General features: G+C 29.1%; 1 protein-coding gene across 5 annotated transcripts in view; it reads left to right on the top strand.

Moving 5' to 3' along the window:
• LOC103577409 (dual specificity protein kinase splA) overlaps positions 1 to 26,118 on the top strand; it is an 84,798-nt gene that overhangs the window by 55,734 nt on the left and 2,946 nt on the right. For all 5 annotated transcript variants that reach the window (XM_014444360.2, XM_014444359.2, XM_053737894.1 and 2 more), the window contains 5 exons: positions 5,708 to 5,848; positions 10,023 to 10,149; positions 22,292 to 22,494; positions 22,581 to 23,232; positions 23,963 to 25,496. In XM_014444360.2, coding sequence (XP_014299846.1) covers positions 5,708 to 5,848; positions 10,023 to 10,149; positions 22,292 to 22,494; positions 22,581 to 23,232; positions 23,963 to 25,496 — 2,657 coding nt within the window. The remainder of the gene's footprint in view (positions 1 to 5,707; positions 5,849 to 10,022; positions 10,150 to 22,291; positions 22,495 to 22,580; positions 23,233 to 23,962; positions 25,497 to 26,118) is intronic.

Genomic DNA, 26,118 nt, shown 5'->3' with positions numbered 1-26,118 from the left:
TTACTATACTTATATATTTTCTTGCCAAAAGATATTTACTCACATATATATGTACAAACATATATATATACATATATATAGATAAAGTATGTATAAACTAGAAAGCACGTATTTAAGTTTGCCATCAAAAAGCTCAGACTTTCAGGCTTAAGATACAAGTCTGTCATTTTGAAACTCGACACTAACTAATTTTACGAGTTACAAAATTTTCGTCTTACTTTCCTAAATATATATGAAGGTATATGTATGTGTGTGTTGATTTATATTTAGCTATTGTCTATTTCTTGCTTTACATCTTTCACGTATGCAATTGTTACGTGAAAGTATAAATTACAAATATCAGTTCCTGCGACTCTGAAATTTATATAAATTTACATGTACATATTTTTTGTTTATTTAGACTGCAACTCTGAAGTCAAATAAAATTTTGAGTTGTACTATTGTAAAATATAAGTTGCGAAAAATAAAAAACAAAATATTTTAATACTGTGTTCGTAACTCATATCAACAAATATATGAGAGCTGAGTAATAAAAAGTGTTTTATATGAAAGTAATAAAAAAAATAGGGATTTTATGAATAAAAAAAGAAGCGGTAGTCTAATAAAAGCTTCACTATATTAATTCGTTGGAGTTAATTTTTCAAACAGCCGCTAGGCGGCAAGAGATTTTAATCTCTCGCATGCAGAGTTAAATAATAAAAGTATATTGATTTTGAAATAATAAAAATTAACTGCTGGTTTTTTATTCGCGGCCACTAACTACGCTCCTTGATATTTATTTTTAAAAAATTGAATATAAATAAATTACTGCTGGACTTTTTTCAATACTAAAAATAATTCAATAATTATTTAAAAATTATTGCTGTTATTAAATACTCGTCTCGTCTGCTTATCCCCTTAATTTTTTGGTAGAATATAATCTACTTTACTTAACAGAATTACATTCACTGGAATATAATATTTTTAAAAATATATTTAATAATTTAAAAAATCCATTAAAAGATATGGGTACTTTTAAAAATAACTTCTAGCCAAAACAAAAACTATTACGAGTATAAAAATAAAAAAAACGTATTTTATTTTATACAATTTTTAGTTTATTTCAAGTGAAAAAATACGTTTCCAATATCAGTTACTCTAGTGCCGGCTAATGAATCCACTCTCGATTTTATATTTTAGTTTTTTTTTTTTTTTTTTTACTAAAATGGCCTGGAATAACATAAATCCCAAGCGACTTGTCAAAGTAGCCTGACACTTCCTCTCGAAAATACAAACCACACACACATTTTCACTTACTCACACACACACACACACACACGTACTGTGTCAACTATAATAGGACGCGCGAATTAATTTCCTGTGGATGGCATCGCATCGACGCGATCCACGAGAGTAAACCAGCGTAGACATATTCACATTTAATTCAACATATGAATAAAATATAATCACTGAAAACAAGAGTACACTTCAGTAGACGAATGAAATCCGAAGGTAATAATTAACAAAATATCAACTCATTACTCTACACCAAATACATAATGAACTTTTTAATTTGAATATCAAACTTTCCTATCAAAAAGTTTTTCTCTAATTAGGAAAATAAATATATTCTATATCCACATTCCGTCAAAATGAAATTACTCAACTTAATTAATGCTTCGTATTTTTTTATTTGAATCAAAGTATACATATATATCCAATAATAAATATTAATTTAAAAACTTTTATCTTATTTATTATTATCGTTTTACAAAATAGAAAAAATGTGCTCATTTTTCATTACCGCAACTTTTTTATCTTCGAGAGAGTAGAAAACTTTCTAAGACACGTTTCAGTCTTAAGAGCAGACGTCATTTATTTTATCAAATCGCGAAAAAAAAAACATTGTAGAAAAAGTTGAATAGTTGAGTTTTCATATCACCCCTAATTGCGGAAAAATATTTTAATAAAAAAATTTAATTTTTTTTTATTGACATTTTTATTAAAATCATAACTGTGATATGAGTTACAGTAGCAAAGTAACACATATTGTCGTTATCTCTTTTCACCCTTCATAGTTTGTTCGCTTTTGTCAGCGAACTTCAATAAAGGCGCGCTCGTTTATCTGGAAAGATATTTATATATATATACATATATACAGATATATAAGTAAAATGGTATGTCTTTTGACATAAGAGAAAGGATTTCAAGCTGTAACCCATCTCGTTTGTGGCAGTCTTATACCCTCGTCACCCTTCAACAAGGACGACCTTATGTGTCCTATTAATTTCCTCATGTTCCTCAATTTAATTAAACCTCAAAATACTTACAAGACTTCCTTCTTTCAAATTTATCAAAAAAAAGAGAAAAAGCCTCTTTAAAATCACTTAATACCTTCCACCCTCGGTAATATCGTATTACAAATTTATAAAATTTAATCTTAACTCCAAGTTACAATTAATTTTTATTTAACAATATTTATTTTCTATTTTGATAGTTTGTTTTTTTAAAATTAAACTTTTTTTGCGGGACACCGCAGTTGCTTGTAGTTTGCGACGAAACCTCGTCGACCTTGAAATTCCATACTCTTCTTGATGTTGCCCCTTAGGTTGATCTCTCTCCGTCTTCTCAATGTCTTGTACACTTCTCTTCTCAGCTCGTCTCATTCTTCTTCTTCTTCTTCTTCATCTTAACTCAGCTATATATACAACTTGGATACGAGTCGGTGGAAGTTAAGTATAAAGTAAAGAGTGTAAAGAGTGTTTGGTGGCCTCCAAACATGTACGCGAGGCCATATCTGATGAATTAAAGACTGGGATAAGTTTAAACAAAACGTAAAGTCAATACCGAGAAGTTTAATTTTATTTTTTTTATTTTTATATTTGAATTTACATAAAAATTTTTAGCTGAAAAACTTCAAATAGAAGTGAAACTTTGATGTTTTATGACTTGATACATATTTTATATTACATATCATGTGTTATTGTGTGTGAGTCGAATTCATTATGCACATGAGATATGGCCGGGAAAAAAAAAATATTAAAAAGCCGAACCGGATGTGCTTTTCCGTGAAAACCGTCGAGTCAATTTATCAAACCGTGCTCTCTCTTGAGAGGTAATGGAGAATCTACTTCTGCCCGCTCTTACTGCAACTTGCTTTCATCTTTTTCACTTGTATATTATTTGTAGTTATATATATATCTATATGTATTTATATGTCTAGTCTTCAAAGAGGGTAGTTACTGTACAGAGTGAACGAAATATATCATTCGCAGACGGACGTCAAGATTGTAAAGAAAAATAGTTTTAAATTACTTTTAAAATATTAAATATAAAAAGTTAGTTTATATTTATTACTTTTTATAAATTGTAAACCAATTTAACTTCTCTGTCATTTAATTTTAAGTGTATCTGTAATAGGACACATGGAATCGCTTTATCTACCTCTCATTTTAAATTAAAGTTTAATAGTTTACGAAATACTTTACCGATTATTATTAAAATAATAATCTTTCATAAATTTTTTTAAGTTTCATATTTATTTAATAAATTTTTAATCAACCTTTTACCGAAGTAGAGTAAAAAGTCAGTAAGCTGACGGTAAATCCCAGGAATTTCTTGTAAAAACTCGAAAAAAGCCCGAGATTACTCGACTTCAGTGGAAAGTCAGCAAACTGACGGTAAATTATAGAAATTTTTTTAAAAAATTTGAAAAATACCCGAGCTTATGGTAGTCCAATCAAAAGTCAGTAAACTGATGGTAAATTATATAAATTTCTTCTAGAAATTCGAACAATTTCCCTGATTACTCTTCTTTGGAAAAAAGTCAGTAAACTTACAGTAAATTACCGAAATTATTCAATTATTTTAGAAATAATTTGTTCGAGGTTAATAAATATATATTTGAACCTAATGATTATTGATTTAAAAGTTATGATGTTAGGCAGCAACAGCGGGAGTAGTTCGGTGCTCGCCACTAGACCGCGCCCACCATTTTTTGTTGTCCCTGGTAAGAAACTTATTTCGAGTTTTAATATAAATATTTAGTTAAGACAACCAAATATATAATTGACACTGAGCAATCAAATAGTTTTCTTGTCATAACTAAAATTTACACTGTGAAAAATTCCCATTAAACTTTACTATGGGTGCATTGCAACCCCGGACCATGAGAAAACTGATACAAAATTTACAAGTGTCCCAAAATAAACGTATGCGCAGACGACACAATTGGGACCTATGCGCATACGTTTACTATGGTACACTTGTAAATTTTGTATCAGTTTTTTTATAATCCGGAGTTACAATGCACCCATAGTAAAATTTAATGGGAATTTTTCACAGTGTAGTTGTCAGGATAAAATTTTTTTCTCAATGTATAAGCCCATACTTTGCGATTAAAAACACAAATAAATTTCTATCTACATACGAGTGAACTTTGAAATAACAATTAAATGAAATGTTTTTACAGCAGTTAGTGTAATATTTGATAGAGTGGTTTTGTTAGCAATGAAATTTAGCTCTCTAATTATAAATACCCGACCACTACTGGCATACTATCTGTCACTCTTTACTCTGTGGAGTTCTACAATTTACACCGTACCACTCTACTGTATTATAACAGTAGTAGTAACAGTTGACGTGTAAACCGCTAAAGTTATATAGGAGAGTAGGAAATCGCGTCGGATGGACCACAGGAAGCCAGCAGTTTATCACGCCGTGCCATAACCGCATTCGCTCATTTTAACCCTTCTCCAGCTTCTATTCCCATAACGCACTTACGCCCTCTACTTTTAGTCCCCATAACATTCTCATAAATAAAATAAACTCATAAACCGAAAATTGGACCCGAAATTTTTTTTTATATATTTTAAATCTCACTTTTTTTTTATCCGCACCATACATATATAAATTTATATTTTAAATTTTCAATTTTATTATTTCGTCACCGTAATTTTTTACCCAACGGAAAGTTGATTTATTATATATTTTCTTGTGTAGGGAAACAGATGATAAATGAGAATCTTCCACACTAGACAGGAAGGGGAAAATAATAAAAAATTTATTTGCCACACAAAAATTTAATAACAATAATAACAGTAACACTGACAGTAATAAAATATAAATCTATATCACATATTCTAACCATGTTTCAATTTATTTTCATACAATATATAAATAAACGTCAAATCGGTTTTATATTTATTCTTTTATATAAATATGAATATTAAATAACATATTTACATTATTAGTAAACGAATGATACCAGAGGGATTTTTAAATATATATGATTTGCTAAAAAAATATTTATTCTATTTTTGAAAATATTTCATCACTAAATCGAGTTTTTTTTTTTTTTTATTTACAGAAATTTGTAAATAATAAGCAATCAAAACTTACAATTTACCGTTCATACTTGTATAAAAGTTTGTTGCTTAAATAAATAATTTCAATAATAATAATACCCATAAAAAAAAGATATCACGTAAATCGGTTGGAAAGGAGATCATAAATTTAAAAGTTTGCAAAATAAACTCTGCGCTCATGTTTAAATAAATAAAAATACAAGCTAATTTAGTATTTAAAAAATAATAATAATTTGTGACTCGTAGTTTAAAAAAAAAAATAACTACTCAAATTTTGAACTCAGTTTCCGGTGAAGTTGATAAGAAAATGTATAAGTACTTACTAATTATTATTGTTTACAATTTATTTATTTATGTTATAGTTACCAGTGGGCGGAGGTGGGGCCGTGCTGGTGCTCAGCGAACTCGAGAGTATGGCATCAAGACAGCAGCGGGAGATCGCCCAACAGAGACGTCTCCTCGAGCAACGCGAGGCTCGGCTGGCTGTGCTTCGAGGCGCTCAGGTAAGTCATCCATCCGTACTTCCATCCATCCATCCATATGAGCACATACATATGTATGTTATATATATATATGTACGCTCATAAGACAAACTACATATATATATTCGCTAACTTACTCATGATGATTACCAATTACCAATTAAGTTACGTCTTCGCCAAAGACGTCCATAAATCGATATGTATGTATATAATATATATAGATAAACAGACTTGGGTATACATGACAGGCTAACAACCCCAAACAAGCTAAGACATGACATCCTCGGGCTTATATCATATCTTCTATAAACCCCAACTAACTTCTGTGTCACGCTCCGGAAATTCTCTACCGCTACTTCGTGATCCACCCGAATAAACTTTGGTATATATTTGAATATTTCAATCAATCTTACTATCCTCTATCTTTAATCTGCATACACTTGTTTTTAATTATTATTCAATACGTTAATTAATATTTCATTTAAATGCGTTCTTTAAATCATTTGTACTCATCATTAATGAAAACGTATTTGAAGGGAATGAATGGAAAACTTTTGGCTGGATATTGTTATTGATAGGTGCAGCATCACAAAGAGGGTTTCGGGTAATTTATTATAGTTAATTACTACACGCTTCATTAATTAGTTTTAGTCAATCAAAATTTTTAATTAAATAAACGCCGCGAAACGAGAGTAACTGAAGGTTAATTTATTTTGAAATGAAACTTGTGGCGAAACTATAGATTTTAGGAAAAATTGTTTCAAACAAAAATTGTAGGGAATTTCATTTTCTACAAAAAAGGTCTAGAAATTGATTGACGTATCTCTGATAGTTTCAAGGTTATTCAGAAGATTAGTAAAGAAACACTTTTTTGAAAATGATGTTTAAATTAATTTTTTTACTTCAGGTTGCATTTGCATCGAAATAAATAGATGTACGTAAAAATGTAATCAGACCTTTCTTGTAGAGAATTTAATAAGCTACAAGATTGTTCATATACATTTTTTTCATATCTCCATTAGTTTAGACAGAATTTTAATTTTTTCGTGACAACTTTCAAATGTTAATTTCAAAATTTGCAATAAATAGAAAAATATTTAAAGAAAAATTTGAATTGATGCTTAGCTAAGCGGCAAGATAACTGCTTATCATAAATAAAAATAAAAATGAATTTTAAAAATTAAAAGCCATAGTTATTTATTTTTATTTCGTTAATAACAAAGAGAGCATGAGTGCAAGTGAAATACTCTTTGTTTCAAAATATTATTCTCATATGAATACACCGTCAGTATTTTCATTGTTCTTAATTCTTATGAAAGTATTAAATTATATACTATTATATTGTCTTGCATCTCTATACTCTTCATTATAATTATTATCATTACCATTATCATTATTATTTTTATTATTATATAATCTTCATTTTCCCAAATAATAAATGACCAAATAAAACTTTTGTTATCATAATTTCGTATTTAAAATTCGCATACAAAGATAAGCTCAAAAAAACAATAAAATTATAATTTTTAATATTAAACAATCAATTTATGGTTAATTACTTTACGCCCGGAGGCATAACTAAAAAATCATTATCCGTTTTATGTACACAGATATGTATAGTTATCTATATACAACGTACATATATAATAATTACTTCACACCGTAACGTTAAAATGGGTAATACATAACCATCGTAATATAATAATTCCGTAGGTAACTCTACGGAAGCGGAACTTTAATATTATTTAATAAAAAGAAAAATAATAAAAATAGTTTAAATTCAATTTTACAAAAAAAATCTTTTTTTTTTTTTTTATTGAAATTCCATTTCCTCAATATTTTTATTATTATGAATTATTCAATCGTATGATTCATAAGCTTATAAAGCCCTTACAAATAATGCATCAATTCAATATTTAATTATTTGAATTAGTTACAGTATCGATCAATATTTAACTTTCAATAATAATAATAATAATAATAATAATAATAATAACAATATGAATTGTAATAATTACAATTAATATTATTATTGTTAAAAATAATTACAAATTAGAAGGAACTTAAAATGCAAATATTCCGTAACAAAATCAATAAATATTTGAACACTAGTCTACCGGTGTGTTATACGATAAATTTCATTTGGATTTAAATTTAAACGCGTTTCTCTCATTACCAAAAGCCAAAGCTTCTGTCGAATTTAATTATTGACTCGATATATGTTTCAAACTGAAACTCGATTGGAACGTAAACCTGATAGTATGTAAATACATTAGTGAGGTTTAAAGGCTCTCAATTATCAATATAGATATATATAAACACACATCTACTTCTATATATAATGTATATAAACATTAAGTACAAATTAGTATCTGTTCAAATAATGAGTGTAAGAGGATGAGTACATTGTAAAAATAAATATGTTATGTAATGATACCAAATAATCTTTAGACTGATATTATATGATAGTAATAGTATTATATACCTATATGTTCTTTGAGAAGGGTATCTAAAGGAGGTCCTTATCATGTTCGTTGTTCTCGATAAGCTTTACTTTGTGGTTTCCTGGGGATCTAAATTTTCGCGTCAGCTTATCCTTTCCCAGCAGGATATTCACAACGAAGCTAGTGTATAATAATGTACTTTAGGTAAAAGCTGCGTCACTTTTCTCTTACGCTAATTGTCACCTTATTCATTTTAAATTAATTACTTTTATTCTCTTCTCGGATTACATTAAGCATATTGTGCACACAGTTTTACATCATTAATAATAAAAACTTTTTTTTATCAAACTTCAAAATTTTTCACATTGGACTTATACTCGCGCTTTGTGTTTGTACTTTCGCGTGGTTAAAAATTTATAATAAAGTACACTAGTGAGAATATTTAATGACACGACTGATGTTCCAGCTCGACTTTGATGTTGATTTAAATAATACTAGTAAAGTTTTTAATTTTATCATCTATTGGTCGGCTCGTATCTATGTAAATATAATTGCATTCGAAATATATGACTGATTAACTTAATTTCCTTTGTGTTAGTTTGGGAATACTTCCAACAAAAGTCCGATCGAAAGTTAGTATTCAAATCCTTGGTTTTCAATTATAATTAATGGATTTAGTTTCAGTTTTTTAGATGGCAGAGTTAAAAATTGAAAAAAAATGGGCATTTTTTTCCTGAATTCAATTCATGTCTGACTGGAGGTCAAAAACCCTAGTAATTTTATTAAATTATTCAATTTTTAAAATGTGCATACCTACACTAAGAAAAGTAAACTCCTTTAAAAAAAATAATTTTCAAAAAAATTGATCCTTCTATAAAAAGAAAATACTTAACCCAAATTTCAAAAAATAAATTTGCTGACTTAAACGAGAATTCTATGCTAAAATAATATTCTTTTTCAAAAAAGAATTATTTTTTCAAAAAAAAAATTTCTACTTGAAATTTTTTTTTCGGTGTAGTTTATAAAGAAGAAAATTAAAAAAAAAATTATATTTCGTGACGTCTGAAAGTAGCACAAAAACTGGGGATTCCACAGAGATTATATCGACGTCCTCAGTGTAAAACCTCTCAACTCGTCTAAAGTTTACGAGAGGCAAAAATCTATTATAAAATAATTTTCCTTGTAATAATTGAGGCTCTTACATCAATAATTTATTTAAAAATTAATCGACAATAATTCAAAATTTTATTACGAATAATTTTCAAATAACTATATTAATATATATTAGATAATAAAAATTCCATTAACCATAATCTTTAAATATATTTATCTGAATGTACGAACTTCAGTCTATATAGTAATTCAATCTACGACCTTTGATATTTATACATGAATATATAAAATATATCCATAAAAATCCTTTCGTACTCGAATTACTCATACTCTATAAATGGAACGAAATTCATTTAAATTCTATATATGACTGGATTGAATAGAAAATTTATAGATTCATCTATACAAAATATATTTTAAAACGTAGCTAATATTGATATCAATACATCAATACACAGAATGAACAAGTCTTTAATTTATAAAATACTCCTGGATAAGAAAAAAAAAATATATATCCAATCTCAGCATCCGTATTCATAAGTCTCCGTACTCCATCCGATCGTTTACCTTTACATCGAAATTATTATTATTTTCCATCATCTAAAATTATATTAACAATATTAATTTATATTTTAAAGGAACCGGCACAGCAGGAAAGACTTGCAAGACTGAGACATCGACTTGATCAGCAACAAAGTAAACTTAATAGGCTAAGGTTACTGAGATCACAAACAGATCAGTCACGAGCTAACAATGCAACCCTGAGTAAGTTTAACTTTTAATTAATTTTAAATTATTATTATTATCTATTTATATAAATTACCAATAGTTAAAAATGAAAATAAAAAATCTAGTCAAAAGATCTAAAAAAAGAAATTAACGAAAAAAAAATAGCAAATAGTAAATAAAAAGTAATTAGATCGAAATAGTTGTTACTGATGGTGATTGCATTAAATCGATATATAAAGTCCAATGAAATCAGATCACGAATGGGAATTCTTGATTGGCGATTGGATCGACGGGCAAATATTTGCTGGGACATTAAACAAGCGTTGCGACCTCCCGGGTCGATCAGAGAGTATACTGCAGTATACTACTAGTAGGTAGAGCTAGAGGTAGATATATATATTTATATAAAGAGGTAGAAGTAGAAGGTACTGAGTACTACGAAGAGAAATAAAGAGTTGTACAAAGAGACAGCCGGGAATAGCGAAGGGCAAAGCAGGATACTGTAAAGAAAATCAAAGCAAAAGTGCATCATCGAGGAAAAGAAGACAAGAGACATGGATATGAATTAGTCGTGAGGAAAAGAGAGATGAAATGTAATGAAGGTCCAATTCAACAGACAGTAAGAGTATTATAGAGGGAATCGTTTATTAGGTGGTTTGATTGTGATGGAACATGGAACATTGCTTTACTTATTTACTTTATATATATGTAGCTAAATTGGTGGTAGTGGTTTGATGCAAATTCCCATGCAGTCAACGTCCCAGATGAGCACGCGAGCGAGTACACACGCGAATATTCAAGCCGCGGCAGTGCAGATCGTGGCCTCTCGCCGTGAATTAAGCTATAGTTCAACCAGTCTCAGCTCTCAGTACTTCTCTTGTAGAGAACTAAGCAGCTCCTCTGAATCTACCGTTCAATGACTTCACGATCTTATTTTTTATTTATTTTCCTTTTTCGCTGGATTTTATTTATTTTTTCACCGATCCTTGATAGACGTCTGTCCATCTGCTGTCCATGCTCTGAATTATTTTTCTCACGATTAAACTTAAAATTGTTTTTTTTTTTTTTTTTTTTTTCACCTCCTTTTATTTCTTGTCATTAACTTTTTTTTAGCCGGTTCATGTCTGATGCAATTTAATGAATTTAATGAATAACTTTTGTCAAAGTTACATTCTGGCCTTTATTATTCGTATTTATTTATCAAGCGAAAAAGTTAATTAATTATAAAAGTGAATTTAATTGAGTTTTAAATATACTGGGAATTGGGAGGATGATAAAGAATAAAAAAGTAAGAGGATTCGACAAAGTAGCACAAAGAAAATAAAATAAAAAATTTTAAATAGTAAAAAGTAAATAAAATTATTTGCTAATGAGCATCTAGGTTCATCTGCACTGTTGTTCATTTTTTTATCACTAAATTATACTGGAAAAATTATTATTAATCACTACAACGTCTACTGCAATTTAAACTAAATTTAATGGAGTTTCTTTTATTTTTCTTTAAAGAGTTTTCTTTCCTTTTCGCGTTACTTACATCTATCCTAGACTTGAAAAATCTCATTCCAGTTCAATTCTATTCATACGAAAACGACCTCTACGTGTTATCGTTCCTCAAGTAATGAGTTTTCCACTCACACTGCCACGTGTTCAATTACTGGCTTAATTTCGCGGTTTACTGTATAAAAAAAAAATTATTTTATTCTTTTATCTGTAAGTTTACCGTACCAATATCTATTTATTTCACCGTCAAAATAAAACTAATTAAATATCATTTTATATATAAGTAATTTAACATTTTATAAAATCCCCATTTATAATTTTCAACAAAAAAAATTTTTATCACTTTTCAATTTAAAAATTTGACAAGAGTAAAATAATTTTCCAGCCAATTAATTAATGACTGGATTTTTCGGTAATTCATTGGTGTTTCTTAATCAAAAACTGTAGAATCAGACAAAATCAGCTCCAGAATTCTAAACTTAGTTCCCTTACTTACATAAAATGCCAGCCTATAAATAGAAAAACGAGTAATTCTGTCAAGTATCAGTAATGCATCAGCATTTCTCAATCAAAACCCATAGAAATCAGACAAATCCGTTTTCACGTTCGAAGTATGCAATAAAAATCATAGTTCCACAATACGAAGATTTATTGTCCGACAAATTTCAAAATAAATTCAAAAATTATGATCTCCCACTTAAATTTGATTATCAATTTTTATTTCTATTTTTTTTCTAAAGAAAAAATTTTAATCATAAAAATACTTAATAGAAGCAAATAGCAATAAATATGAGTGTAATAAAAATAAATAAACATTGAAAATCCGTGGAAAGCCATACAAAAATAAAAATATACCCAAAAGTATAAAGTACAGTTTGTAGTAAAGTTAACTCCATATTCAGCATAGCTCTGACTGGATACCATATATTCACGAGTATGCAACTTGTATAGCTCTACTCATACATATATACATTTATATATCTGTATACATATCTATTTACTAGGAAATATGAATATGTGGGTAAGCCACTGGCGGCATATCGTACCGTATGTGGGCATCCAGTCTCTCGCGATGGTGGTGCACATGCTGATCCCCGGATTATGCCATTCTCCCTCTTCCCTTTCAACCCGGGTAGTATCCTTCGGTTGATCTATCCTTGTGTTCACTGGCTGGCATTCATCGCGAATCCACATCATCGCCCTCGGTTATTTCTACCTCGAAAAATATCTGCTTCACTTTCATCAGGTGCCTGATTGTGTTACCTTTTTTCCTTTTTATTTATTTATACATCCGTACACACTTTTTTATAACAATAATACCTTTTTTACCTCTATCTAACGAACCATTGAGTAATATCTTTGCTTTGTTTATTCAGTTTAAATATTTTCACTCTATTTATTTTGTAAATAAACAATACATTTTAATTATAAATATTCCTATTTACTTTTGATTTTAATTTCCCGTCAAAATCAAAACAAATGTCGCTGAATTATTATCTCTAAATATTTTTTTTATCAACGAATAATTTTTTTTTTAATATTATGATCAATGAGAGCTTTTCTATTAAATACATCCGGTTCTTTCTCTTCTCTTCCTGCAGCTTTGCTACTCTCATCTTTATGTTCCCTCGTTCATTTTCTTTATCATTTTTTTTCATTTTGATTATCGTACTTCCGACTAATTTCGAGTCCGTTTCTCTAAAGAAATAATTCTTAAAAAAAGAAAAATCCTGTTTTTCAATTACAACAAGAGCATTATTCCACTCGCAACTTATTTTATCTTTATTACATTATTTGTCTATTGTTGAAGCAGTAATTGGCTAAGTAAATATATAATATTCTTAACTTTCTTACTATTTACTCTCATTTTTTAATGATGTTTATTTTTTCAGCGTTAAACAAATAGAGTAAATAAAAGAATAAAGTACACTGAGAAAAAATTTCTCTTCAGACAATTAAATTGGTTTTGTTAAATTCTGCTAAACTAATATTTAATTGGAACAACTTAATTTTATTGAGTCAACAGAATCTATTCTGTCATTTTTTAACAAATGATTTAATAGACCCTATTTTGTTGACGCTAATATTTCTCTTACTACAATGATAAAATCATTTGGTAAAGTTAAGAAAATATTTATTATATAGACAACTAAATTATTTTGTAGTGTCAACAAACTCAAATATTAAAGCAAAATATCATTATTTTAACTCTAATAAATATTACTTAAACAAAAAAATATATTCATTTAAATATACATATTTGTTTGATGTTAATAAATATATATTAAAACCTAATGATTATTAATTTAAAAAGTTATGGTCCTAGGCAGCAGTAGCGTGAGTAGTTCGGTGCTCGCCACTAGATCGCGCCCACCAGTTGTAGTGTGTCCGTGGTAAGAAACTTATTTCAGAAATATTATATTCAAAACGAAGCATGTATGGGACTTATAAGTTGCTGCTCTTTTGGTAGTACTCTAGTAATATAGCGGTATCCTGTATTACACTATGACATGATTGTTCTGTGCTTACAAAGAAAAAGAAACAATCACTTCTTTTAAAAAAATCACTTTTTTTTTTCATAAATAAAAACGAAAAAATAATCTTCTTTAAAAAAAAAACATTTAAAAATAAATAATTTCCAGAACCACATAAGTGACTTTTTTATCTTTAAACAAAAAATTAATACACTTGCATTTACCATCAGAAAAAATACACTGGTATTACAAGTAGAAAACCAAAAATGAAGAAGTTCTCTTCCCATTGAAAAATAATCTTTTTAAACGAACAATCACTTTTTACAAAAACCACTTCAAAAAAAAAATTATGTGTGTTCCTTGATTAATTTGCAGACGATGCAAACTTATATGTAATCGTCAGGGCAATAAAGGTAAAAAACTATGTGCTTCAGGCTAATATGACACGTTTTTGTAGATTAACATAAAGACAAATAAGCAAGCCAAATCACGTAATTAGAATAAAATAAAAAATAGGAAAAATAATAAGAATACTTATATCCTCTTATGTTCTGGTAACTTTTGCACTGGTATTATAAAAAAATGGAAAAATGTTGAATTCTTTTAACGATATTTGAGTTTGTCAAAGTTAAGTGAATAGCAGCTGTTATTGACAGACAATTCTCAACTAACAATAAATCTTGTATATCTATATCTATTAAATAAAGATTTAACTCGTCACATATCCACTCGTAAAATTTAAAAGTGACTTTTTAAAAACAGCAAACTTCGCAATTATTTTAAAATTCTAAAAAACTCACTTGAAACTTTATTATTCATCAACTTTATCTTTATCTTCATCTTCATGTCAAAAAAACTTACATGGAAAAAAAATTTATATACAGAAAAAAAGGATTTCTTGCCGCAACAAACATTTTGAGCTATGAATTGCAAAAAATTTCTTGGGCCAGATAAAAATTTTCTTGGGGAGAATAAAAATTTTTTGCACCAAGAAATCCCTTTTTTTTTTTTTTTTTGTATCTAAAATTACTTAATCACGACCTAAATTTCACCTGTTTTATTCTTACAATCCTCTCTTGCTTATTTATATCATTTATCGATCAATGTACTCCTAAAATTAACGAAGGTCAATTTAAACACTCCATTCATTTTATTATTACCACTTTAATTTGAAGTTAATATTAGAAAAAAAACAAAATATATTTATTTCGTGCTAACCTTCACCTCAATACAAAAATTTATAAAATAAATTATTGGTAATAATTACTGTCAAATTTATTCAGTCGTAAAAATTTAATTTAAATTTATCTTACACGGTATTAAATTTTATCTTTTATTAAATATTTATATTTTATAGATTTCATTTTGACTCCTCTAAAAATAGTTAATCCTTCACAAAATAAATTTAAATTATCAATAATTTTCCGCACTGAAAAATTCACTCAATTATTGAATGAGAAAAAAAATTCTATTTTGCCGCTTCGTATAATTAGTCCAATTATTGACATGACTAGACATTGTTTAATCAATATATTTAGTGTATACCAATTAAATTATATAATTTAATGCACAAAAAAAATTTTAGAGTAAAAATTATTTTTTTTTCTCTACTGAGATTATTATTTTTACCATGAGAGTAAAAATTGGAACACAAAAAACATTTTTCAGTAGATTTATATAAATATATTGAATTTGTATTCATGTCGCCTTTTTGAAAATTTTCCCATAATTTGCTTCCTTGGCCGAGTTTAAAGAAAAAAAAAATCGACTAATTAGTTTAGAAATGTCGACTATTTAAAACTTTTAAAATAACGAAAAATTCAGCTTCCATGGCTTCTTTTTCTTGTAACTTTTTAATGAAAAAACTTGGTTAGATTCTAAAAAAAATTCGTCTAAGATAAAATAAATGAAAGCTTTTTTTTCTGACGATTTTGCTGATCTTGCAGGGGTTCAAAATTTTTAAAATAAATTTTGCGAAATCTACTTTCTATTCTCGCAGCCGGATTACGTTCTGTCTTTACCGTCCTTTCCCGGGCTTGTTGCTCTAAGATAATAATTTTCATTGAAAAATTATCTCCACATAGGCTCGTAAATAGTTTAATTAATTATTATTATTATCTTGATAATACCCGACACTAAATATAAACACACTATTGCTTATAAATAACTTTAATGTCCCGATTATTGACACGCTATAACTTATAACGAATTTACAGGCTTACGTCTATTGGTCTGTTCGTATTGCGTGATCATTATGATCCAAAGTACACGATAAATCAATATTAATTCCCTGTGCATTAAGCTAGATACTATTTCTATTCAACTCGTTTAACCCTCGTTTAATTATTACACAGAAAAAAAAATACTTTCTTGTAAATAAATAAATAATCAAAAAATTATAAAAAAAAATCCGTCTATTTTTAACTTGACGCCAGAGATTAAAATGTTATTTATAATCACGTGTAAGTTAACGGTCGATAAAAAGTAAATAATTAGCATATCTCAAGCGTAAAACTTCTCCGAGTTGAAGTTGGAATTTTATTTAAATTTATCAACTGATAGTTGGCGTTTAATTAAATATAAAGAAAATAATAAAAATAACAAGCTATTAAATTTTTATATAATTGTTAATTTTATCAACATCTTTATTACAAGCGCCAAATATAGATTTTTGAATTTTTTTTTATTAATCCCATATATTTTTGGATTGCAACTAAATGATGTATAAAAAACTTTTATTTACGGCGAACAATAAAATATCAATAGTTGTGATACTCCCGATAATTGGAGCTTTCACTTTATTTTATCTCTCATTGCGATAAATATTTTTCATCATAAAAAAAATTTGCTGAGTTGTCAAAAAAAAAAAAAAAAAATAAAATAAAATAAAAAGTAGAAACGTGAAATTCAGTGTCCACATGTATGTTCAAAAAATAGTATTTTATGTACGGCAAAATAAAATTTTGTAAAAAAAGTTGTGTTCGAACAAATAAAAAAAAAACGATAGGAAAGAAACAAATTCATTTGCACGAACGGATGTTACTCTAGCCAGTGAAAACGGCAATTTTCTGTTCTCACCAACAAAACAATTCATCTGAAAATTTTTTTAACTTTATACCCCCCCCCCTCCCCGCGAATCGTATTTTTAGTCTATATATGTACAGAGTATGTATCCACATGAATTGCACAATAGTGCTCACTTGTCCGGCTCTTTTTGACATAAAACGAAGCACAAGTTCAAACTAACTTCCTTCTACAGAAACTATTTACACCCAAACTACATTACACCACTACTGTGTCTGTACTTTTTAAATTCTTTGCCAAGCGATTCAATCAAATAACTTCGAAAGGCCAAAGTTGACGTCTTTTTTATATATGACCAAACTTTTAATTACTTATTATAACTTTGAATTTCTACTTAACAATTAAATGATCTAATTTTTTTTTTTTTTTGACTTTTAAAAATAATTTTTAATTTAGCAGAAAGGAAACGCGGTAAATAAAGCAGATTAAAGTTAGCAGTAACACGAGTAGACAATTGTTCGAGCAAACAATAAAAACAAATTACATTCAGGACTCTTAATATATATTTATATACATCTAAAAAACAAGAAGCTAAACTTGATATGCACTCTGTAAGAGGAACAGCTGGCACTTTGCGTGCAGTTACAAAGCTCAAGTAAATCCGTTCTTGTACAAAATTCAAGAGTAAAAAAGAATTTAATATAAACCACTTAATAATGAAAAAAAAATTTAATTAAACTTTTTTTTATCAAATTTTATGAATAAGTAAAATACTTGTTATATTTTAATAAAAGTGATATTAAAAATTTTTATAGTTGATCAATAAACCGAAAAAATCGGGAGTGAATACGGATTTTATTTAAATCAAAATTTACTCAAAATTCGGGAGTTTTAAAAAAATTAATCTGCATGTGATCTCAGTAGGAAGATTTTTTCAGAGGTCATTTTGAATTCATGTGAATTTCATATCAACCCGCATTCACTCACCGATCCGGAATTAAAATGTTTTGATAAATTCCCCTCTAGCGAATTTCATTCCAAGGGAATCAAATAAATAAAAATAAAAAATCATCCGCTTCACATTCACTCCGAAAATTTTTCATAGTTTACATACTTATTAAAGTTATAATAAGTTTAGTCATTACTGAAAAAATCATGTGATTATGCAAGTACTTGAATTATTTTAGACCGTAAAATATTTTAGTGAAAGGAATATTGCAAAGTATGAATTTGAAACATGTAAAATTTAGGAAACTCGTTACGGGGGGGTCTGTTACGTTCAAAATGACAATGCAGCTTTTTCAAACTCGTCAAAGCCTAATTTATTAAAAAATCGAGATTTCACAAAAGATGGCCTATTGAAAATTTACAAGAAAGTATATTTTTAAATAGTCAGACAAAAAAAAATTTTTGAAGTGACTAATTAATAACCAGAATCATCACATCATAAAATGATTTTTTTTTACATCCATTTAAAAAATAAATTTCAAAGCTAACTTAGGAATAAAAGTTTCATGAACATCCCTTATCTCGAATAGTATACATTTCAAAGAAAAAATAAGCACTATAAAAACAATAAAATTTTGTTGAATCCTTATAAGCCTATGGTATATAACGCACCCCAAATAAATTTTAGCATTATAAATCAGCAAAGAAAGACAATATCACTTGATACAAAGTATAAAAAGAAAAAATCCCCAACACAGAAGAGCATCTCGAAGAAAAATAAAATAAAAAAACGAGCGAGGAAAAAGGTAAAATTGTCTCGATATTGCTTCCTATCACAAATCGACCTTAGATACCAAACGAAAAGAAAATACGGGTATCAAATGTCAGTGGACGTTTATTCGATACGTGAAATTTATACAATTCCGCGCATCTTGTCTTCTTGAATCGCCTTTATATATATATATAAACCCAAAGACTATATATTAGGGAATGAAAAATAAAAAGCATCTACTAGTAAACCACTTTGCTCATTCAGCGGCAATCGGAAATAACTTTGTATTGCTCATCTATACAATACAATACAATGTAATCTTATCTCTATATATATTCAGTGATTTATAAATTCATTTATTTGTTTCTTAAAATATATACATCAATGCCATGATTGAGCTTACTCTTAAAAAAGCTCTTGTTCTCCACTTGTTAAATTTTTTTTATATTTTTTTTCTTATACATAAAATACTCGTTCGAATGCAACCGCACGAACGTATCCAACTGCATTATTTTCCGCCGACACCTAAACTTCTTCCTCTTCAACATTTTCCTTTTTCATTAAATACTTTATCTTTTTTTTAACTATTTCATTCCACTTCTCACATCAACTGAACGACATTCTCGTGTTTTTTAAACCCACCGTCCAAAAATTCACTATCCTCTTAATCTTCTATTCCATTTTATTCTCCTACTTAATATTATATCTTTTCTCACGAGAATTATCTCTATCCATTCATGAAAATAGTTCGCAATAATCCCACCTTTTCACATTCTTTAACTACTTATATAAATAATAAATACATATATATGTATATATAAACTACATACTTCAATTCATCTATAAAATAATTCAAAATAATCCTCCGTTATGTCCAAAAAAAAAAAAAAAATATAAACTGCATTATAACTAAAAATCCCAGTAAAAAATCTCTTCAACACTCGATTATAAAACTACGAATTAAATACAGCGGAAATAAAAAAAAATCACTACATCAATACAATAGGATTGAAATAAAAAAAAAATAATAGAAAAGGTTATAGAGCAGAGTATATTTATTCACTTCATATATGAAACGTACTTCAGTATTATTATAAGTCTTACCCTCATACTTTTTATTCTTATATTTATTCAGCAGTTCAGGAAATGTCGATGTCACAAATCGAAAATTTACTTATATTATTATAATATAGTTTCAATATGAATTATACGGTGAAAATGGGTCATGTTGGAAAATGCAATGTTGTAATGTCTGTCTCTTTAACTCTTAACCCACAGCCCACTCTCTACATTCTACTTCTCTGAACCACACTATTTTACTTCAATCTATATACATATATACATGTATATATATATAGATAATACTATCTTTCAATTGTAAAAAAGTTGTGAACTGAGAGCAAAATGTTCTATACTCACCACTTTACCCATACTCTCATCACGTCCACAAAAGTTTTATCCCCATACCAGCATCCTGAGCGCAAATGCTGATGTCTATTCTGCATTATAAAAAGCTACGCGATAATGCCATTCATACTTACCAATGAGAATATAATTTAAGTGTCAGCGTATTTTTTTTTTTAAATTATTCATCATTTTTAATCGCAACTTTTTATAACGATTTTACAAATAAATTTTGAGTGAAAAATTTTTTTATTATCTGGTAATGAAATATTAAACAAAGGAATAAAATTTGAAAAGAGCTTTTCACACCTCAAGTGTGGTTTGTTTTATGTATATACTAAAATAATAAAAAAACAAAAATAATAATAAGAGAGAAAGAAAATTTCTTTGTCTTTTTCATTTAAAGTTGCGCGCGCGAGTCTTGTGAGCTGCATAAAAGACCGCGACCCACGCGTATATACATATATATATGTCCAAATAAACGAGCGAGACTATGAAAAGAGTTAGTGGATAAAAAAACTATTTGAGACACAGAGGTGCGGCAATAGCAATATAATGACTTCAAAGACTTCCTCCTAACCCCCGTCTTTATTATTATTTTTTTTTTTTTACTTTAAATTCACTTCATAGCGACATAGTTTGAGAGTTGATTACACCGCAGATAAGCCCCAGTAATTTACGCCACAATACACTAATTTTAGTAATTTAACGAGGAAAACTTGGTGGAAATATTTTTTAATATTAAAAGTATCTGATTAGTTTTAAAGTTAATTAAAAAGAACAAAATGTTCATGATAAAAATAAAACTATCATGCACTTTTTTTTTCAACTATAAGCTGTAGTTTATTGATGCAAGTTTGAGTAAATCGATCGATTGTTGAAAAGAGTTCAACTGAATAATTTTTACAACTAAACAAATACATATTTATTTACTTTTTAAAATAAAAATCGGTTTCCAATATTTGGCATGTTCTTTTTTTTATTTATTTATTTACTTTTGACATTTAGATTTTGTATAAATATATATATTTTTATTTCCAATTTTCTTTGATAGTTTTTCTTTCAATCTTTGGGAATAACTCACGTTGTATAGCTTTTGCGAGGGAATTTATGGAGCTATTAATGTCTGAAAGAGTTTAAAATTATAGGTAATAGTTAACTTCACTTCTAATCCGACTATCAAAGACTTTATAATACCAGTATGTGTTAAAATATATTTTTATTACTATTTTCTTTGTACTGGACAAAAATAATTGATTAATGGTAACAATAAATAAAATTTCATCAATTATAAATTGAAAAGTCTTCAATAATAACTTTCTAATTTTTGACTTGTTCTTAACAATTGACCTTCTTTTGAAACTTTGTACCGTTATACTGATGACAAAAATATGCAAAAAAATTTTTCCGTCAAAAATTTACATTTGAAAAACTTTCAAGTTAAACTCTGGGCAAACTATTGCAGATACAATAAAAATAAATGAGAGGACTTCTGTAGAGAATTTAATTCTCTACAAATGATATTCTGAGAAGTTTGTGCGCAAACTCTCTAATTTCTTCAAAATTTTAATTCAGCGTAAAAAAATTTCATTATAACAAATTTTTATTTTTCAAAACTTTGAATTCAAAATCTGGGTGAACCATCAGACTTACGATAAAAATCAATAACACTTATTTTGTAGAGAATTAAATTTCCTACAAAAAAGGTCTTATACAATTTTTTGATAAATTTCATAGTTTACTAAATATATCAATTTAAAGTAACTGATAAAAATTTTTATCCAAAGTAAGAAAACTATTTTTAAAAACTGAATTTAAATAATAATAATAATAATAATAATAAAACTAAAGACAAGATGCAGACAATATAAATCAGAAGCCTCTTATTATTGTCTCAGGTTTTATAGAACATGACAATCTCCCATCGATTTTACATTGTATTACTCTATATACTTTAAGTTATATTTTTTATAAATTTTTTTTACCCAAGACAAAACTAATCCCCAGTGTCTTCTTATATATAATATATTTTTTTCTTTATTGTATGTACTTACAGCCTCCGACCTAGACTGTATAAGAGCCCTGTTCAATGAAAAGGAAAAAGAATTGTCGTTGGCTGTTGCAAAGGTTGAGGAGCTGACACGACAACTCGAGGAGTTGCGTGGTCGACACAACGGAAATGCTGCTGGAAGTGGTGTCAGTGGCCAAGTGCCGTCTACAGCCAGTGCTGAGCTCGAGAAACTTCGTCGTGAGCTTATGGTACCCTTTAGTATTTTAAATCATCCAACCATCCAACCAATAAATAATCAACTCATTAATAATAAATCCAATTTGTGTCCTTGCAGTTCCGTAATAAAATGAACGAGCAGCAAAACCAAGTGGTGTCGCAGCAAAGGTTGGTCCTGGCGCAGCGTCAAGCAGAAATGGTATCAATTGACGCAAGAATAGCACAGCTGCAGGGTAGACTCCAACGTAAGCGGGCGTTAAATCAACGTCTGCTTACCCAACAACAAATAGCAAATAATCGTCATCAAATTACCTCTGCGTCAACAATAACAACAAGTTCTACAAGTACAACAATGACTCCCTGTCTCACTGATCAGCTAAACAAACATCATCAAGACTTTACATCATCAACTACCAATAATAACAACAATAATAATAATAACAACAATAATACTACTACTAATAATAATAACAACAACAACAAACTGAGACCAGCGGGAAATGTCGCAGCTATTGAACCCTACAGTCATATACCCAACAACGATAACAATGAGAATAATTTTAATATAAATAAAAATGACCCCAAGTATCAAACGCTGCCGTACAACACTAAATTCACCGTCAATCTAAAACCTATTGACGATGATGTCAATAAAAATAATAGTAATAAAATTCAGCATAGTCAGAGCGCCTCGCAAATTGGACAACGTGCAACTTTACAGCAGTTAGAGCAGCAAATTGCACACAGTCAATCACAGTCACACATTCAAGGTAAAATTTTTTTTATATTTCTTTGGGTTTTTTAACGAGGCTGTTATTTTTAAATCTATTTTACCAATCAGAATAAATTTTAATTGTTACACAGAAAAAAAAATTATAGACTGAAAGTAAATATTCTTTATTAAAGAATTTTTTTTCTGTGTACTCAATCGAATCTTTGATAAGAAATTAATAATAAAATTTTTTGTAAAGTAACAGCAGAAAAATTATAATTTATGTTTTTATAGAGAAATATGATGTTAATTGTATATGTGATAGCGGGTATTAATTTCATAATCAAGTGGGAAGATGATATTAATGGAGTCGTTACTTTGAAACTTAATTTTAAAGGGTCATAATCTCTCCTGTAATTGGTTGGTTCCCTTCCTTTGTAAATTACGAATAAAAGGGTGAATAAGTTCATTCAGCTTTACAGTAAATAAATAATTGAACTTTTAACTCAACTCTAATGTGCAATTAATATCAATAATTATTACGGTGTCACCCTAACGTGCTCCAAAAACTAGTTTTCATATCCCAGTCACTCTTAATAATTTTACCATAAAAATTAACAGGAATATTTTTAAAAGAACAATCTATCATATTTTTATAAATTTAAACACTGGGGTCTAGTACAAATATTTGCAATTAATTAACGATTAATAAATTTTAAATTAAATTTTTTCTGAAATAATTAATATTTTAATTAAAAAGTAATAATAAAAAAATATTTAAACTTCAGGTCAATCACAACTTCTAGGAATAAATCAGCCTTCAGTACAACCCCAACAATTACCACAGCAGCAACAGCCACAGCACACAAGTCCTCAAACTTTTCCAACGCAGTCTGGAAACTTTATAGTGCACTCGACTAATAACAATAGCAACAACAATAATAATAACAACAACATCACAACAACAGCCGGCAGTAACATAAATGTCAATAGCGTTAACAATAACAATCTTATAAACAATCAAAGCAGCAATATCGAGAATCAAAATCAAGGACCAAACCGGGTTACGCAGCCCCAGATTAGCAGTCATGTCAAGCCAGGCCCGACAATATCAGCGTCAATCAATCAGGATAAATCATCCATAACTCAATCACATAATCACCGTAATTTACAGACCCACGCAAAGCCAGTGTCAAGCGTAGCGCCTAGTTTTCCCGTTAAATCTCCAATATATCAGACATCCTCGACTAAAATTCATCCGGTGATGCCGCAGACACTAAGTCTGATCGGTCGTGGTCATCCCGGACCGCAGCAGATGCAGAGTTATGCCGAGCGATCGAATATCCAGAATTCAAATTCGCAAGCACAGACTCAGACTCAGCAGCAACAGCAGCACCCGGTGACCACAGGAGTTGAAGCCACGACAGTCACCACAACAACTTATCCGCGACACAATTTCACCCAAGGGCACAACGTTACGAATTACAAAAATCCTTTAAATAATTTCCCACAAGCATCGCTGAGTAATTTGGGGAACGCAAACTTCCCTGGCTATCCCGCACCACTGAGTTACAATCAAACGACGAATGTTAACACGTCTTCAGCAACAACGGCCTCCGACGCTGTCGTTAACGACATTAATAGACTGAAGTTTGACAATAATAACAAAAAATTAGGAATTAATGTTAGTGAAGAGCAGATTAGATACGAGTTAGGGCAAAACAAACACGAAAATGGATCAATACAACAGCAACAGCAGCAACAACAACTGCAAATGACTCATCAGTACAACAAACACGAAGGACACGATAATTTAATAAATAGGACGACAAAATACGAGCACAACTCACAGTACAAACATGATTCCCAGCACAAATACGAGCCAGCCTCAAATTTCCAACAGTTTAAGCAGCAGCAGCAAGAGTTGAATAAATATCCTGAGGTTCCGATGACTAAAGAGCACACGACAACCACCGCGGCGGCGACCACCACGACGACGACGCATAAGTACGAGCCTAGTGTTCCAGTGAAGCATGACCATACGACGAAATTGGAACCACCGGCAAAGCCGGACAAGTTGTACGAGTACGAAAGAAATAAGGCGTCGGTGGGAGTAGGGGTTGGAGGGGGAGCCGTCGTAACGGAGAGTGACAGGAAAACGGTAAACTTTATCGAGAGTAAATCCGAGGACAAGATGAAACCGGCGCTACCGCCTAAACCCATTAAACCTAATCCACCGCCTAGGTTGAACAGTCAGGATAAGCCTGAAGTTGTTGATACGATAGTCCCCGAGGGAGTTAAGTCACCCGTTCTACTCAGTAGGTGAGTTCCTGGATTAGTCTGTATATCAACATTGATAATTACATTTAATCCCTATTCATTATCATCTTCAAACAATTATTTTTTATTTAAACTCTCGGTCTTCCTCTTCCTCTTGGTCTTACTCTTGGTCTTGCTATTAATTAAGCGCGCTTATCTCGGAGCTTATTTTTAATGAAAACAAAATTACGCAACGAGTTTCCATGATAATTGATAAGCAATTATTGTTATGACTTTCTACTTGGTGTCTAAGTGAAAAAAGAAACTTCAGACCCAATTACGTTTATCAGTTTAATTATAAATGTTAATTAGTACGCGATCGATTTGGCCGGTGAATAGGAAATCTGTGTCCCTGTCTGTAGACAGACACGTACAATACAAATAAATAGATACCGAAATAGATACTAACATTCAATACAATGACCGAGTGACAATAGTTTGATACTTACTATTAACTCTCTAGTCCGTCATCCCACTAATCATTGCGCAGTGCTAAGCTATCAATCAGTTTAGTGTTATTGTGCTATTAATTAATACCTATCTAATTAATCATATATAATATCGCACCAGCCTAGGGCCGGGGCAAAATGGGCTTTGATAAAAAATATTGCGTTTTTTTTTTTAC

This window comes from Microplitis demolitor, chromosome 4 (genome assembly GCF_026212275.2).
Source record: "Microplitis demolitor isolate Queensland-Clemson2020A chromosome 4, iyMicDemo2.1a, whole genome shotgun sequence".
Lineage (NCBI taxonomy): Eukaryota > Metazoa > Arthropoda > Insecta > Hymenoptera > Braconidae > Microplitis > Microplitis demolitor.
The sequence above is the reverse complement of the archived record's forward strand: the minus strand, read 5'-3'. Positions and strand labels throughout refer to the sequence as shown.